The sequence below is a fragment of the Pygocentrus nattereri genome, chromosome 11, assembly GCF_015220715.1.
Source record: "Pygocentrus nattereri isolate fPygNat1 chromosome 11, fPygNat1.pri, whole genome shotgun sequence".
In the NCBI taxonomy this organism is placed as follows: Eukaryota; Metazoa; Chordata; class Actinopteri; order Characiformes; family Serrasalmidae; genus Pygocentrus; species Pygocentrus nattereri.
Genome location: NC_051221.1, coordinates 26,345,798 through 26,364,964, shown reverse-complemented (window position 1 = coordinate 26,364,964; position 19,167 = coordinate 26,345,798). Strand labels below are relative to the sequence as shown.

Below are 19,167 nucleotides of genomic sequence, written 5' to 3'. Positions count from 1 at the left end.
GGACACCTCATGTATGTATGTATTATCTTCCCTGTGTTTTTTTTATCATGAAATATCATGAAAATATCATTAACCACAATGAAAGACAAAGTATATCTTAACTATATCAGGATGCTTTAGGTAGTACTAGACTGTGTAATTGAGGAGTTAGGGATACCTTCTGGGCAGCTGTCCGTAGCTCTGCCAGGCAGGTGGCTAGGTTCTTGGCACATTGACCCAGTTGCATAGCTGCGGCCTGGTCAGTTACTGTAGGAACGGCTGACTTTGCTGAAGTCACCATTTTGCTGCCGGGCTTTAAGACAAAACCAACAATAAAAATCTTTTGTGAGCCCATCTTTCTTCAATTTATGAACTGGAAAATCCCCCAAAAGTAAATGTTTAAAATACTACTGTTTGTAGAGCTGCAAAAGTAATTGAAGATTGAACCCCTTAAAGGGGAATTCCACTGATTTATGTGTAATTCAATGGTTGTAATGTTAAAAAAAATCATTCAGAGGGTTTTGATGTGAAATGCTTCACTGTACGGAATTTAACCAACTCTTGTCTTTATAGTGGTGGTTATAGGAACCAGGGGGGCACACTGTCTACAACACAAATATAGCCATTTTATTGAATATCCGAAATGACCAGTGAACTTAGCATGTCTTTTGAGTTTTTGTAATACTAATAATGGCAAAACAGTGGGAGATCTGAGACTCTTGGTCCATGTATTTTAGGTATATTTTGCCTACAATGCCCTGAATGCATCTCTCTTTCATGAATGTAGTTTTAAAAATACATTTTAAATCAAAACCTTATCAGAAAACTAACGTGAAACATGGTCTTAGGTGTTGGGCCGCATATTAGTGATCATTTCTTGCAATAATTTTCTATGAGGGAGATTTTAGATGAACTTTTGAGACCACAGTGAATAATTCTGGCATGGCAAGTTTCTCCAGAGAGAGAACTGCTCTGCCCCCGTCACTGTCACTGCCCAACAGCTCGGCTACCAGGATCAAACATCAGGCATAGTAAAGTAGCCTCACAGTTGAACGGGAAATGGGCAGGGTTTGAGCACTGCTTTCCATGTCCTTGGTGCACACTGGGATGGTATATCAACACACGGGGGCCTGACACATTCCTCTGAGCTTGTTTAGGCTTATTATCTAGGAACTATTAATCAGTAACTAAGAAACTACAGTAAACTATGTAATTACAAAAGTGAGGAAATGAAGTGTGACAAGCCTGGCCCTTAAAGGCTGCACCTGTAAGAAGCTCTGACTGGCGATGATGAGGGTCAGCTGGGCACTCAAGTCCTCTGGCTGGGCTTGGCTACTTCTCATGCCTTGTACCAGCTGAGGGATGTGGTCTGCTACAGCCTTTGGTAACATGCACACACAAAGAGACCCTGGATAAATAACTTTTTGGCTCTCATCATTTACCAGCGCATCTAACGAATATCACAGTACAGACACATTAGTGAAAATAATGAAAGCTAATAATGATCATTCTGAGTCTAATGAATTAAATGAAATGCTCAGCCACGGTACCTTGCAGCTGTGCACTAGCTGCTGGTGAGAGGCAGTGTTCTTGTTGGAAGCAGCTGCATTCTGAGCAGCTGCGATGGTCTGAGTAGCTGCTGCTGCAGCCTGCTTGGCAGCAATCTGACCCAAATAAATAAAACATCTCTCATTAACACTACAGCTCAGCATAAACAAAAAAGTAAATACACACAAAGCATGCATTGTACTTTGCCCTAGTAGTAGTTTATAGACACAAGTGAATACATTTAGTGCTACATTATAACAACCTAAAACAATTACAGTGGGGCAAAAATGTATTTAGTCAGCTACTGATTGTGCAAGTTCTCCTACTTAGAAAGACGAGAGAGGTCTGTAATTTTCATCATAGGTACACTTCAACTATGAGAGACAAAATGAGAAAAAAAAATCCAGGAAATCACATTGTAGGATTTTTAAAGAATTTATTTGTAAATTAGGTGGAAAATAATTATTTGGTCACCCACAAACAAGCAAGATTTCTGGCTCTCACAGACCTGTAACCTCTTCTTTAAGAAGCTCCTCTGTCCTCCACTCATTACCTGTATTAATGGCACTTGTCTGACCTCGTTATCTGTATAAAAGACACCTGTCCACAGCCTCAAACAGTCAGACTCCAAACTTAACCATGGCCAAAACCAAAGAGCTGTCGAAGGACACCAGGAAGAAAATTGTAGACCTGCACCAGGCTGGGAAGAGTGACTCTACAATAGGCAAGCAGGTTGGTGTGAATAAATCAACTGTGGGAGCAATTGTAAGAAAATGGAAGACATACAAGACCACTGATAATCTCCCTCGATCTGGGGCCCCATGCAAGATCTCATCCCATGGGGTCAAAATGATCATGAGAACGGTGAACAAAAATCCCAGAACTACACGGAGGGACCTGATGAATGACCTGCAGAGAGCTGGGACCAAAGTAACAAAGGCTACCCTCAGTAACACACTACGCCAAGAGGGACTCAAATCCTGCAGTGCCAGGCGTGTCCCCCTGCTTAAGCCAGTACACGTCCAGGCCCATCCGAAGTTTGCCAGAGAGCATATGAATGATCCAGAAGAGGATTGGGAGAATATCATGTGGTCAGATGAAATCAAAATAGAACTTTTTGGTAAAAACTCAACTCGTCGTGTTTGGAGGAAGAAGAATGCTGAGTTGCATCCATACCTACAGTGAAGCATGGGGGTGGAAACATCATGCTTTGGAGCTGTTTTTCTGCAAAGGGGACAGGACGACTGATCCGTGTTAAGGGAAGAATGAACGGGGCCATATATTGTGACATTTTAAGTCAAAACCTCCTTCCATCAGTGAGAGCATTGAAGATGGAATGTGGCTGGGTCTTCCAGCATGACAATGATCCCAAACACACCACTTGGGCAACGAAGGAGTGGCTCTGTAACAATTATTTCAAGGTCCTGGAGTTGCCTAGCCAGTGTCCAGACCTCAACCCCATAGAAAATTTGTGGAGGGAGTTGAAAGTCCGTGTTGCCCAGCGACAGCCCCAAAACATCACTGCTCTAGAGGAGATCTGCATGGAGGAATGGGCCAAAATACGAGCTACAGTGTGTGCAAACCTGGTGAAGACTTGCAGGAAACGTTTGACCTCTGTCATTGCCAACAAAGGTTATGTTACAAAGTATTGAGTTGAACTTTTGTTATTGACCAAATACTTATTTTCCACCATAATTTACAAATAAATTCTTTAAAAATCCTACAATGTGATTTCCTGGATTTTTTTCTCATTTTGTCTCTCATAGTTGAAGTGTATCTATGATGAAAATTACAGACCTCTCTCATCTTTCTAAGTAGGAGAACTTGCACAATCAGTAGCTGACTAAATACTTTTTTGCCCCACTGTATGCTGGGATATTAGTATGAAAAATATTGAATTAAAATATTTAAAGCCCAAATACAGTGAATACACTGACAGATAAGCAAGACAAGTGAGGGTGCAGAGTGTTTCTGGATGTTTCTGTGATCCTATGAAGCCTTTGAGCTGCGCTTCCTTTATTTTGTGACAACTGCTGCATTCAATTGCTTTCTTTTAATATGATTACTCTTGCAAAAAAGCATAGTCAAATATTCATAAAACATTCAGCCTTGCGTGTCTGCTAGTGCAAATGACTGCTGAGCTCCATAGTGAGCTTTTGAAGTCAAAATGGAGGAAAACGGCAGAAAGAGGGGACATTCCATGTTCTGGAGGAGGATGGTTGAAGGGTGAAACAAAAAGCAATCGCAACAACAATGACATCTGTGTTGATGAGGGAATGGCAAACAGGGCTCCAAATGCTGGTAGATCCCTCTGGAGAAGAGAAGTCCCATTAGGGACACAGAAGACATTCTTTTAGCAGTACACAATCAAATAGCTCACTGTTAGCAACTCTTGAGACTAGCTGCTTGGGATAAGAACAGTGCACAATAGCAATGTGAACCTCAGATAAAGAGACAGGTTTGAGGAGAACCTCTGGGGAAAACAAGCAGAAAATAGTGGGTAGCTTCTGAAAGTTCTCTTATCTTTCAAGGTCTTAGCAGCACAAATCTAAAGTATATCAGGACCAATCTGTATCAAACACCTCAGAGTAATAGTACTGATACAGTAACAGCCACCCTTTATACAGTACTGTACAAGTCAGTGGGTGCAAAAGTCAGTGGGTGCCCCAGTCCTCCTCAGGCCTCATCACACATTCTTACACTTCATTAACTACTTGCACATCACTAAAAAACTCTTCACCATGACAAGGGGCTGTGATGGCTTCGCAGCAGTAGGAATAGCCATGTCAAAGTAGTGTCAGAGACAGAGAATGACAGTGGTGCAGAGTGTCTCTCTCACCTCCAGTCTGTTGACAAGCTTCTTTTTGATGGCGTTTTGAGCTGCAGCGTTGGTGGCCACACGCAGTCCCTCTGCAGCCTCTCTCAGCCTCTGCTGTTGGTCCTCGTTCTCCGGGTGTGCAGCAGCCCCCTGTCACAAAACACACACTGCTGTTACAAGATCGCCTTCCTAAAAGACTGTTTTGTGAATGATCACCAGAGAAAGTACTGATTACACTAATGATTTTTCTTATTGTCATGAAAACAAATTAATTTACCTACATCTGCCTACAGCAGTTTAGCCCTGCTCATTCAAAGACCTTATCTGTAATCTGTATTCATTCAGCCTAGACTGCTTTTTGAATGAGGCACAATACACACACAGGCGCACACACACACACACACACACACACACACACGTATATATACTGTATGTTTTTGACATAATTTGATGCCTGTTTCTCTTTACATTGTATGTAAATTTCATGAGGTATAGAAAAAATGAAACAGACCAAAATTACTTAAATTGTATTTTTTCCTTTATCATTTTGGAGATTTGGAGATACATGGCATGGTTACATGGTTTTCTTCTGACAATACACACACACACACACACACACACACACACACACACACACACACACAGGGAGGCAAGGGAGAAAGAGAGACAGAAAAATGAATTAAGACTGTTTCTGGTATATAAAACCACACAAATGTCATGAGTAGACCTCTCTCAAGAGCGAAAAATAAAATGCAAGCAAAGTGTAGAACATGGCCCCCATAAATATGTCCACAATAAGGATGGTGAATCTTTGACTGTTTCATGTCAGAAATCAGCAGGGAATTCAGAATTGTCACAGGAAAATCACTTTAGCCAAGCCAGTCCTGTGTAACTAAGCCTAAACCACAGCAATTGCAGAAAAAAAATCTAATATTCTTTTTCTCTCTCTCGCTCTCTTAATACATACATTCAAGGCACATGCAACAGCAGCTTTCAGTGTTACCTAGGAAACTGCATGACACCCGCCTGTATCTGTGATGAGGGATATCGAGGCTAACATGTCAAGGATTAAAAGCATCTAACGAACCATAAGCCTGCATTTCACAGCTTCGAATATGACATAGTTCCAACCCATTTATGTTCTGTTTTTTTTATAGAGGTACACTCCACAGCAAATAATTACATGTAGCCTTCATGCCTAGGCATCAACTGTGTATGACAATTCATGTCCCAATTATTAGTCACAGTACCTTTAAATAAAAATAGCATTGTTGAGCAAAACTGGTGAAATCTGAGCAAATGTCTACTGCAGTACTAACAACACTACAATACTGACACATTGTACAATAAACTGAACTGAAAAAAAAAAAATCTTTTGCAACAAATTGAAATGAAAATGCTTGTTCCTACTGGACATTATCTGACCCATTAGCTAATCCAAACACCATTCAGACATAACAGACGATCATTCACTCTTTACGGGGCTACAGAGAATATACAACCCCCTTCTCACCTTGGCAGCCTCCACCATCCTGGCAGTAGCATCAGCCAGTAGTTTGGCTGCAGCCAGTAGCTTCTTGGAGTTATCCACGTCCACCTCTGCTTCTGCATCCGACCGCATGGCATTTACCAGGTCTGATGTTGCTTGAGCCAAAACACGGGCCTGCCGTACCATCTCACCTGTGAATCAGCAGAAAGTCATGTGCACAAACACACTTATCAATATGTCTTCTACTACTTCTATCCTTGACACTGAGCTGAAGTAAAATAATTTATTGTTTACACTATTATTACACTTTGCAATATTAATGTTTCAGTGGGCTGAAGTATACAAATGAGCTTTCTTTAATCAATCACAGTGTTTTCACTGTGTGCTGAAAGTATCTTGGCCAATCAAAATTTCAGTGCTACTGTGGATGTTTAAATGCATCAGAGCTTTCATATTATCTACCAATCATAAAGTACAAAAGTGCAAAAAGCAATATATTTAAAATGAGTGATTTCAGCAGTGTGTTTTTGTAAGCTAAAATACTAATGAACATAAATAAACTATATAAATATAGTAAAATATCACAAGAATTTCTCGTGTTCAAAAAATAAATCAATGACTTTTGGGTTGGTTAGAAGAACACAGATTTGGTTCCACAATTCTCCTTCATGCCCCCTGCTATCATACTGATCTATTAAACTTAATCACTGGCATACCTGATTATCTTGAATGAAGTGTTGGTTAACCAGACCATATACTAGATGACAAAAACAATTAACAGCAGCACAAAGAAAGGTTTTGAAATTTTAAGTGAGCATACTGAGAGACATAAAAAGTACTTACACTAATAATATAATTTGTATCTATTCTAATATTATTAAGCGCATAAGCAAATAAACAATTCTTGCTCAAATAATTCTTAGTACAGAGATGTACTTTGGTAAAAAATGTCCCAAAAACGTACTTGGGCATTTGTGCCATTCTAAAAGCAATGGTTCAATAAAAATGATTAGTTTCACAATATAACAATGAGTTAAACAACCAGATGTCAGCTAAGACATGTGTGGTGTCCATATTTTGCTTTGCTGCTGATTTCTGTTGTTTATATATATATATATATATATATATATATATATATATATATATATATATATATATATATATATATATATACACACACACACACACACACACACACACACACACACACACAAGGTGACGAGGCATGCTTACCACTGTTTCATCATCTCTTCTTTTATCAACACTCTACTAAGTGTTTGAGAACTGAGGAGACCAACTGATGTAGTTTTGAAAATAATTTGTTTCTCCATTCTTGTTTGATATAGGATTTCAGCTGCTCATCAGTTCAGGGTCTCCTTTCTCAGATGTTTTATTTCATAATGCACCGAATGTTATCAGTGAGTGATAGATCTGGACTGCAGGCAGGCCAGAATAGCACCAGACTCATTTAATATGGAGCAATGCTGTTGTAATACATGCAGAATGTGGTTTGACAAGGTCTTGATGAAATAATCAAGGCCTTCCCTAAAAAAGACGTCTGGATGACAGCATATGCTGCCAAAACATGTATACATCACTCAGTATTAATGATGCCTTTATAGATGTGCACGTCACCCATACCATGTGCGCTAATGCACCCCTATACCATCATGAACACTGACTTTTGAATTGTGCACTGATAGCAAGCTGAGTGATCTTTAGCCCACAGGACAGTGTCCATGATTTCCAAAAAGAATTTCAATTGTTCGTTCGTTAGACCACAGGACACTTTTCCACCTCCCCTCTGTCCATTTTAAATGAGCTCGGGCCCAGAGAAGGCAGCAGCATTTCTGGATCCTGTTTATGTACATTTTCTTCTTTGTGTTTTAGAGTTTTCATTTGCATTTATGGATGCAGCGACAAACTCTTTTCACAGACAGTGATTGTCAGAAGTGTTTCTGGGCCCATGTAGTGATTTCCACTATAGAATCATGTCTGTTTTTAATGCAGTGCCACCTGAGAGCCCTAAGATCAAGTACTGGTTTTTGGCCTTGTCCCCTGCATACACAATAAACGATTTGCATATGATTGCATTTTGTTTTTATGTACATTTTGCACAACTTCAAAACTTTTCTGGAAATGGGGTTGTGTTTAACACTGTATTAAGTTCAGGATATTAGTAAACAAAATTTCAAACCAAGTACCATTTATTTCAAGCAAAACTGTAATTTTACTTTGCTTGAACTATAAGTATTATTTTAAAAGGCAGCTGTTCATCGGGACTAAAATACCATTATACACTTCTAAGCACATCATCTCACCACATGAACAGCCCGGTGTAAACCCCCTAAAGACACACGGTGAGTGGAATACGACCAGATCACTCAATTCACATACAGAGATGGTCAGAAACAGATCTTGACTGACTTTAACTTACATGTAAATGGAATATGTTTTTATTATTTGTACACAGTTACATGAGTGATAATGTGTCTGTTGAGTGCTGACTAGCCGTTGAAAGAATGAACAACAAAGACTAACTTTTACATTCACATGTAAATTTTACATTCAGGTGTAAGATGGAGATGAACATTACACTGAATAATACAAACAATTTAAAACAAAAAACTGTTAATTATTCTGTGTACTTTTTTTGTGGTATAGTCCCCTAGCAGATTTATTTATGTATGTGTACATTGTAATAGGCATTTTTATATGCATCTGATGTTGTGTACTATGTTTCGTTTTCATTAACTAAAAAAGACGTGATAAACAATTAAACTAAAGATGGAGGAAACGTGAGGCTGAAGTTGATGCTGAAGATATTCATGCTCAACAGGCTGACAAATGTGTCCAGATCAAACTTCTACACTCATACAGTAAAGTGGGAAAAGTAAACAAAAGTAAAACGGAACAATCAAATCTCATCTGGTAGCACTGGGGCTGCATTTTAGTGAAAAGCGTAAATAGAATCTGGCCAAAGTTTATTCAGATACGATCTGGAGACAAAACACATATTAATGCGGAATTCTTCTCTAAATATCTAAAAAGACTGATTCAGTCTGTACTAGGGATAGGAATCTCTAGGTACCTCATGATTCGATTCAGAGGGCTGCGATGCGATTCTAAAACGATTATCGATACATCTTGATGCATTTTTTTTCTATACAGGATTTCTTTTTTTCTCACTGTGTGAGGACTTTGTAATTTTAAAGCAAAGTATTTGTAATGATCCACACTTTCAATATCGCCTGGCTAGTAGTTAGCTACAAAAAGGCAAAGAGAGATTTAAGACGACAATTTGGAGATAAATGGGCATATTTGCATATAGAAACAGTGCAGTTGGTTTCCTTGAACGTTAAACCTGCAATGAGAGACTGTCAAACAGTAAAAACTTGCAAAGCTGAAGTCAGCTTCTCTTTCAAATTCTACTGCTCCGCCTTAAATGGTGCCGCATTTAAATTCTGGCACCTCAAGCAGAATGTATGGTGGAACAGGAAAATTTGAACATGAAGCTGGCACATGAGAAGCGACTTCAGCCTCATAAAACAGTCGAATGTTGAGAGACATTTTACAAGAAACTGCTCTACTAAGTCTGCATTTAAATTCATATTTTTTAGCCTATACTAGGACATCAGCACACACTGAGACATACTGGACATAAAACGTTGTGGGTCTGATTTTTGTTGAAAGGACAAAATGTCTCTTCTTAACATTTGAGTTGTGACTCCTGACCTAACCTGGCTTTAATGCCGAGGGTACTGGTCGGATTTCTTGCTCATCCAGTTGTGTTTTTGTTATGTACACATCACAGACTGTCCGGGTGCTGCACTTCTGCACTTCCACGTTCCGCCTTTTACGTTCTGTCAAAATTATGTTATAAATTAAAATTTAGAAAATCGATTTTTGACATTTGTGAAGCAATTCAAAATCGTCCACGTATGCATTGCGATGCATCTAAGAATCTACCCCCCCACCCCTAGTCTGTACTAAAAGTGTTTTTCTCTGAAACAAATATCATTTTATTAACCATTTTATAGGGAAGCTTAAAGATCATCATTAAAGTTTACCATTGGTAAAATGGTTAAAATTTGTATACTGTATTTGCCTTTCAATACAGTACCTTTATAATTCCACTGTATTACAAGGCAAAGATACAGAGCCACAATATGTAGGAATAAAATCCCATTGCAAGTACTTTTTCCATATCACACCGGCCTACACTGAAGAGATAAACACAGGCATTCCTTGTTCCTTTGATGTGAGGTAAACTGGCCGTACTGAAGCAGTGCTCTGTGGGGAATCACAGCTGCAGGAGCTATGCTGAAATAAAAGTACGCAGGTGACCTGAAGTAACTCATCGATTCAGGAGGCTTTTAAATCATACCCACTCATCTATACAAGCCTGTACAGACGTTTCTAGTGTCTGGATTCCCACACACCTACATGGAGCCAGAAATAAAACCACTGATTCTGTTATAAAAAGAGAGATGTCTCTGAGGGGGATGAGTAACCTCTACAAAAGTTGGATGTGCTCTTTCAGTAGTGTCAAAATTCTTTCAGTGCTGTATGTAGAAACCATCTACAACTGATCATCCAATCCGATATCTTTTTATAGTAAGCGTTTTGCTGGAATACCAGCAGCCAAAGCCCAAGTGATCCCCGTGTCATGTGTTTTCTTTTAACTTTTCAAAGCAGGCGTGCTTGATTGATATCAGATTTGAAGCTGTGCAGTGGTTTAAGATTACATGTTTTTAACAAGCCTGCAAGTATAGAGAGGGTTTGACGTTCTTAAGCCTCATGGCCATACCATAACAAATAGCTGAATGTTTGAAAACACTTCCACAGCAGAGTATAACTTAAGGTCAGTTCATAGAAACCACAGCCAAAGTACCTTGCTGAGACAAAATAAATTGAGGAAGACCAAGGACATCAATAGCACTGAAGACATGAAACAGCGACCGAGTACCGGACAAAGCAAGATAAAGCTTGATAATCTATCTGATGAATCTAAGCTTTGAGCTTTCCAATGGTCACATTAGTATTCATTATTCACTGATAGCTATTTATACTGCTGTGTAAGGCAGAGTGATGTGGAGCATGAGAATGCCTTTAACAGGAACATGCCGGAAAATGAGTGGGATCTCAACTGGGAAACATGATGGCTGTATTCCTTTGTGATGCAATTCTGAAGATGGAAAAGCTAAAACAATATTTGTCCTTTTAAGCCACAACACAGATATGCTTTGTTTGGAAGATCTGAATGAAAGACTTTATTGACCCATGGAGTATTATTGTATCAGGGTCCATACTGAGATCTTCTTTCTTAAATAAACCTCTTCCAGTCATGAAAATCTAATCTATGCCTCCACTTCAGGCTGCAGTGTGGAATGCTCTTGGTGCTTCGACTGGCCGGCTGCCTGCTAGACACTCACTTCCTTTTTGCTCTGACCTGATGCTACTACAAGAACATCACAGTTTAGATTAGGGGTACTGTGTACAGATCACAGGTTTGAATACAACCACCTCTGAACTCTCAATAATTGAGTTCTAAATATAATTTTTAAGAAAATGATTCAGTTCAGGGCGGCACGGTGGCGTGGTGGGTAGCGCTGTCGCCTCACAGCGAGGAGGGCCTGGGTTTGATTCCCCGGCCGGGTGACCGGGGTCCTCTCTGTGTGGAGTTTGCATGTTCTCCCCGTGTCTGCGTGGGTTTCCTCCGGGTTCTCCGGTTTCCTCCCACAGTCCAAAGACATGCCGTCAGGCCAATTGGACGTGTTACATTGCCCCTAGGTGTGAGTGTGTGAGTGACTGTCTGTGTCTGTCTGTCTGCCCTGCGATGGACTGGCGACCTGTCCAGGGTGTATACTGCCTTCCGCCCGAAGACTGCTGGGATAGGCTCCAGCATCCCCCCGCGACCCTGACGGAGAAGCGGCTTAGAAAATGGATGGATGGATGGATGGATGATTCAGTTCATCGTGAAATCTTAATTTTCACCAGTTCAATTAGATTATTTTGATACAATTCAGAATTATTTAAAAATACACTAAATTACATAAAACAAAATAAAAAAAAAACAAACACAAAACTCCAACGGAATATGGTACAAATAACAATTAATTAACTAAAGTTACTAGAGATTTATCCTTGAAGGTACCACCATAGGCAGAGTACCCAAAAAGGTGCATATTTTCAAAAAAGTGTACCCACCTACAGAGTGTGAGGCCAATTATGCTCTCTTGATCTCCTAACTACAGATTAAACTTGTGAAAAGGGCTGAAATTTAGGAACTATTATTGTAACTATTATTATAATCAATTCTAATATTCCAAAGTGAAATCAGCTAAATCACTAAATACAGATTGCTGCATCATGATGCACCACATTTAATTTTTTTAAAGCACTCATCTTTGACCCTTTAATTTTGATGGAAAAAGCAGCAGTATCTGCCTTTTAATCTATACTCTTTTAATAATGCAAATTCCCAATTCTAGGACACGATTCAACAGCGCAAAACATACCTAATAAAGCAAACATATGAACAAAAATATACTTCATAATTTAGTCACCTTTTATTGTTACTACAGCATTAGAAAGCACAGCAGCCCACAGAAAGCTGCAGTTCCACATTCTGATTCATTTTACTATAACCAACATAGACATGCCTACGTCACAACCTGAGAGGCAAATTTTAATGTGTTAATTGCAACATCACTAAAGCCTCTGACTAAAGTCCCTAAAGTCCCATCACTAAAGTCCCTGTAGCTGCTGATTAATGAGCCTTAGTATGTAATCAGCCTTAGATTTTAATAGGTTAAAGAGATCTGCGTCTCACCTGCGTCTCCCATGGAGGTGAAGATGCTCTCAGTAACAGTCATGATGGTGTCAGTGGCCTGGTCATAGCGGCCGATGGGCTCTCCACAGCTGGCATAGTGGCGGACATGTTGGAGCAGGTCACTGAGCGCCTGGCTGACCGCCCCAGCTGCCCCATTCACCTGCCTCAGCAGTTCTGTTTCTTCTGAGGCAGCATGGCACGCCTTCACACAACCCTCCACTGAGCGCTCCACCAGCCGCCCAGCCTCCACCAGCTGCTCCTGACATACAGGTGAGCTGATAGTGGGGCTCACTACCTACAGCAGGGGTCCGGAGAGAGAGAAAAGTGCAGCCAAGACCACTGTCATTCTGCTACTGTATAATATAGCTGCAAAAGAGTGGATACATGACTATATTTCATTTCAAGTTTTCACTGTAACTTAGTAAACATGATTGTTTTGGTATGTTTATCTTAAATTCAGTGACAAATCAAATTTACACAATCTTCCCCAAGTGCAGCTGATCAGCCAAGATATGGTTGGTGTTCAAAGTGTGCTTCTTTAGTTTCACACTGAGGCTAAGGCAGCTAACAAGTCAACCAAAGTCTATACCCTTCAATTAGCATCATGCAAGCTGCATACCTAAATCATTATATACTTACCTCAAACCACATTGGGCTGTTAAGGAATCTCAAACAGATATGCTTATGTGGTTTCTTACACTGTATGACAGATATGTCTTTAGTGCTCAGCTGAACTGTCATTAAGCCTCATATTGTTAGCAATTAAGCTAAACCTTATACAGAATGCACAACAACACAGTACAGCCTTGTTATTATGTTATTGTGGTCTCAGTTACAGCCTTCTGTCTGAGATGCTTCTGGCTATATGCTTGTACACCTGACGTGGACAGAATCACTCTACCACTTTTTGTTTTACTTCTGCATATTCAATAAATCTCAACAAATAAATGATACCAGCATTATATGGTTCAGAATTAGCAATCAGCTAGCTAGAATATGATCCAAAGTACAGTCCAAAAAAATATTTGAGGTGTTTTAGGCACCATATAAAATTGACATTCTGTCAGTTTCTTTATACACCATGTATGTGTAGAAAGTTCATGTATCACTTTGGTTATTTTCACCAGATTAAAGATTTTTCTAACCAAAGTCAGTAAGCATTAAACTTTATTTGAATCCATAATGAATCTGATACTGTTGCTAGCTAAGAGAGAATGTAGGGTTTTATTTTCTGCATCAGGTTTTGTGCATGTTTAAACTGTGTCCCTACTATCATCTATGGTTTGGCTGTTTAGTTATATTCGGGGTAAGGGAACATTCTGCGAATTGCAATTATTTGCTAAACTGACAAAGCAAGAGTATTACATATAACATATCTGTATGTCAGAAAGTAGGTAGTACAAAAAAATGACATGCTACATACATAAAACAACAGCTACATGTGCGATACACAGCATGGCATTGTAAAACAATATGGGTTAGTGAAAAAATCTTTAATTCAAACTGTTTTATCCAATAAAAGAGAAAGGCAGCAGAGGCTTAAGGGTCTATATTTCAGACCTCCATTTACCTTTTTTCACATAGTGCAGCAGTCACTCCTTGCTTTCGCTCAGCTCACAGTGGGTTACAGTTAAATCAGCATTATAGTCACTAAGCCTATAGAAAGTGGGAGGTTGTACCTTGGTGCAGGCCACCAGCTGGGAGGTGGAGAGGGCGCACTGTGTTGCTGCGGTGATGACGCGGTTTTGCAGCACCGTGTCCTCGGCCACCTGAGCCACGTTCTTTGCTTTCAGCACAAGCATGGCAGCTGCATTGGCCACTGCTTTGGCCAGGTTCATCATGATGTCCTGAAACATCATCAAACATGCTCTATAAATCACTCTGTTCTCTACTCTGTCAGCCTAAGCTGAGGAAAAGTATCCGATAGAGTGAACATGATTACAGAACGCTATGTGCATTAGAGTGAAGGTTAACTACAGGATTATTACTCAGTTGTTAAACTAAAACAACTGTTTACTCACTAAACTGCTATGACATGTAAGTTATGCAGTAATGAGACTGAAATGAAGTGTGGGCCCATATACAAGTGATCTTAGTTCAAGGAGTTAAGTGAGATTTTCTATCTGTACTATTAATTGATACAGATTTATTAGCATTTATTTAATGCTTTGAATAAACTTCTCTATTTTATTTGTAGTATATATTTATTTTCTTCAATTTCAGTGTTTCTGCTTTTACTTTTCAACATTAATAGCTTACAGTTTTGATTTTTGCTATTTGAAGCACTTTGAGCTTTATTTAAATGCATGAAAGTCAGCAATAAAAAAGTTTTTTATTAATATGTAATAATTGTAATGATTAAGAATTCTCACTGACATACATGAATTTTACTGTAATATAAATAGTTTATAGTAGTTACTGAAACTGAATCTGAAGATTAATAACTCAACAATGAGTGTGAGGTTTATGGGTTTAAGAGTGACAGTACTGTAGAATGTGTAGAAAGAGTGTCAGAAATGCTGGATAGACATAGAAGACAGAAAGACACAGAGAGACAAAAAGCTGACCTGGAATCTCTCGTCTGTCTCTCCTTCTCCCATCTGCCTTAGGAGGTCTCCACTGGCCTGGCCGATGCTGCCTGCTGCCGTCAGCACTGTCTGCCTTGGCTAAAAAGGCACATGAACGTTAGCAACCTGACCACTCCCTAAGATAAAGAACACTGCAGGGCTCAGTATGTAGGAATACCTCTCCCGATGCTGGCTCCACGGCCCGCAGCAGGTCCGAAACTGCCCCTGTAAGGGTTCTGGCTGCACTCATCAGGTTCTGACCACTGCCAACCTCGTCCTCCATCAGAGCAGCCAGCAGCTTCACACCCTTCGACATCTCGGTTAGGTTAGAGGAGATGGTGGTGATGGCACAGCCCACAGCCGTGTAATCTGTATCTGTAGGGTCACCTGAAGAGACAGAGAGGGAAAGAGAGAGAAAGAAGAAATAAGAAAAAATGAGGGGGGGTGAAAGAGAGACAGATAAAGATTGAAAAGTGAAAGACAGAAAGAGAACAAAGAGAGATATACTGTAAGGGAAAGAGAGAGTTCTGAAAATTAATTTTAGCAAAAAAAAAAATGATATTGTAATTATCACAGTTATAACAACTATAAGTGCACTTATAAATATTTTATAAATTGTTAATAAAATAAATGCACCAAAAATAAGCTACCACTCTAAATCTCAGACACACACGCACACACACACACACACACCCCAGTGTACAGTACTGTGCTATAGAAAGTAACAGTTGTAAAGACTGAGCTGAAAACCATGTAAAAGTTTCTGGGTGGTGGTTAGTGGGCAAATCTCTTGCCTATCAAACAGATGGCACTCTGAGATTAACTCCAGCAAAATCTGGCCTGGGCCTGTGAGGCACTGCTCCAGAACCCAGGGAGGAATACACCAAGCCTGCCAACCAGTTCAGCTTCAGGACACCATACTCCATATTCATTCATCAATGGAAATATTTATTAGGGCAAATGTAGCCTGGCTCATTATTTAGCAGCGAGTCAAGGCTGCTTCCTGACTGCGTCCTTGATGTGGACTGGATAGAGGCATGTGTTGATATTTGACCCATCAGTTTCATGTTTTCAGCGTCAGCACTTTCTTTCCACACCCTAATAAAATGACTTTCGATTCAGCTGGAGCCATTACGAAACATGATACATCTGCTGGTACCTGATTTTAAAAGCATTCCTTTAGAGAAAGAAACAGGAGGAATGGAGGCAACAGATGAAGCGAACACAGATGGAATGATCTCACAGGCGTAACTACCTGCCGTCAGATTGACCACGGATGCAGTTCCGGCAGTGATGGCATCTACCTGCGAGTGGATTTCATGCTTGGATTCATCCACTTTGTTCTGAACCCAAACCCTGGATGCCTTTTAGATGGGAGAGAGATGTGACGACTGTCAGTACACAAAATTCTCAGCTACAAGGAGTCGTATTTACACCAGTTTCTGTTTTTCTTGGCTTTTCTCCACAATATAGAACATCAGTGTTATCTCAGATCAAATAAACAATTCATGGTTTCCACATTCACAGTCATAACATGTCAAAGCACAGTGGGCCTGCTCTGCGTCTGAATCACTGTGTGTGGAGCCGAGTGAGTGACCCCAACTCTAAAATTCACAGTCAGTTTGATAAAACTGCCATCACATATTATAAGTATCAAGTACTGTTTTAATAAGATCATTAACCCTTAGTTACTGCAGTTATTATTCTCACACATCATAATTTATGTTACAAAATTATTTAAATATAATTCCAAAATTAATTCCATACAATTCCAAAATTAACTCCAGTCTTTTATATGTCTCCACATTACAAAAGATCAACCTTAACAAAAAATGATGTTTTTCCTTTACACAGAACAGGACTGCATGGTCAACATTCTTAAAAATCATGAACCCCTTAAAGAGAATGCAGATTTTTTCAATGGTACTACATTTTGCCTGTACTAAGTAATATTCATCCTTATACTGCTTGTTTTGCATATATTTGACATGTATTTGCACCAGAACAATGTTTGCCTTCCTACTCCCTTTCCATTGTTTTGAAAAGCAATTAAAATTAGACAAAAAAAAAAAATATTAAATTAAATAATTGAATTGATAATAAAATACAGTAGGGCCCATATGTCTGAGACTACTAAAGAAAATGCTTCCAAATTAAATACAAACTATTTTCATTACAAATTAGATTATTAGCATAACAATGAAGAACAGCAGAATCTTTGAATTATTTACATGAACTTCAGAATTTCTTCTATTCACCCTTTTGCTTTAATGACATTGTGCACTCGAGCTGACAAGGACTCCACACATTTGTACAAAAGCCTCTGATGAGTAGATCAAATCAATCTGATAGTCATCTGAACAAGAGCTTTAATGAAAGAGATGAGACTAAAAAATTCACCTCTTTTCATACAAAGACCTGGACCTGCACAAACTTGCCAAATTGTCTTGAAGGAGAACATCTTCTTTATTTAACTTGCCATAATATTTTTTTTGTTTTCAAATTTTCAGAATTCTAAAAGTTTGTTTTTAATTCACAGATTAAAATGAAAAAAAAAAGGTAGATTTTAAATGGTCTCACACTACCGAAGTTTTAGAATCTGCACATTTCCCTGCTTTTATCTGCTTGTTTTAATGAACTATTAGTAATCAATAATTAATATAGAAGTACATTTATGCTTTTTGGTGATAAATGTGACTTCCAAGGATTAAGCCAGTACAAGGAGTGTGAGTGTGTGCTCACCCTGTCCTGCCCCAGTGGAGGCAGGTTGTCCACCTCTCCGAGGTCAGCCTGGGCCTGCTGCACTGCCTGCATGCTGCTGTTAATGGTGCCCATCAGTGCCTGCTGAGCCAGGCTCTGATACACACACACACACACACACACACACACACACAATCCAGGTGATAAGGCTAATATACACAGAATTAATTCCACAGATAAATCTCATCAATAAGAGACAGAATGAACAGGAGTGCAGTGGCAGTGAGGTTTTATACAGTTGGTTGTGAGGAGACTGCAGTGTATGGCTCTCACCAGTGGGGGCATGTGTCCTCTGTGCATCTGTCCTGTCGTGATTTGTTGCTGGGGGGCAGGCATGGTGCCCATATTAAAAGTGTCTGGTCCACCGATGGAGCCCGAACGCATGATACCAGGCAGTGCTACTGATCCATGCTCTACTCTCCCCACGCGATTAAACTGCTGCTGCAGGATAGTGGACCTACATACACAACCCAATACCAAATATTTTCATTTCACTCATAACATTTTTTCCACATATTCAAACCTGACTTATATTGAAAGTCAAGGGTTTTTTATTCTCCTGTAAAATGACCACTTTGGAGACAAAAGGTTTTATTCTGAGCATGATGATATATAAACAAACCCTTTTGATTGGCTGCCCCTTATTCTATCTTGTTCTTTGGGCTGAAAAGTTTATAACAAACTGTTCAATTCCAATCTAATTTTCAGGGAGGTTGATAAAAAAGAAACCTCAGCTACTCCTCTGGGACATCTAGATACTTTGGATCTCAGTAATGATGTACTTGCTTTCCAACAACCTGGAACAGCAAAAAATTGAGAAATTATCTCCTGCTGTAATAACTCTGCTATGTCCACAGTAACAACACTCCTCATCACTTCTATATGAATGGATGGCCAAGGTTGAGACAGCAAAGCCACAATTAATTAAAACCAGGCTGTTTTTGCTGCTCATTTTCCATATAGGAACTGGGGAGTAAACAACATTTTAACAATGTTACATAATATATCAAAATCATTTATCAAAAAAAGAGAAAAATTCATTTTTCTTATGGTCCTTTTAATGCACAATGCACAAATACTGACACACTTTTTGTGTCTCCAATTAATGACATAGAAGAGCAGCCACTGTGGTAGTAATTATAAGCAGGCATTTAAAGCAATCGAGCGGTCT

The 19,167-nt window shown here is 39.4% G+C and overlaps 1 protein-coding gene across 3 annotated transcripts in view; it reads right to left on the bottom strand.

Moving 5' to 3' along the window:
• The window catches only part of tln2b (talin 2b), a 159,865-nt gene that overhangs the window by 49,479 nt on the left and 91,219 nt on the right, over positions 1-19,167 (bottom strand). For all 3 annotated transcript variants that reach the window (XM_037542618.1, XM_017708330.2, XM_037542619.1), the window contains exons 14-25: positions 18,270-18,453; positions 17,979-18,092; positions 16,492-16,600; positions 15,415-15,623; positions 15,237-15,335; positions 14,349-14,516; positions 12,670-12,964; positions 5,859-6,025; positions 4,367-4,495; positions 1,530-1,643; positions 1,245-1,358; positions 158-292 (exon numbers count right to left, since the gene is read on the bottom strand). In XM_037542618.1, coding sequence (XP_037398515.1) covers positions 158-292; positions 1,245-1,358; positions 1,530-1,643; positions 4,367-4,495; positions 5,859-6,025; positions 12,670-12,964; positions 14,349-14,516; positions 15,237-15,335; positions 15,415-15,623; positions 16,492-16,600; positions 17,979-18,092; positions 18,270-18,453 — 1,837 coding nt within the window. The remainder of the gene's footprint in view (positions 1-157; positions 293-1,244; positions 1,359-1,529; positions 1,644-4,366; positions 4,496-5,858; positions 6,026-12,669; positions 12,965-14,348; positions 14,517-15,236; positions 15,336-15,414; positions 15,624-16,491; positions 16,601-17,978; positions 18,093-18,269; positions 18,454-19,167) is intronic.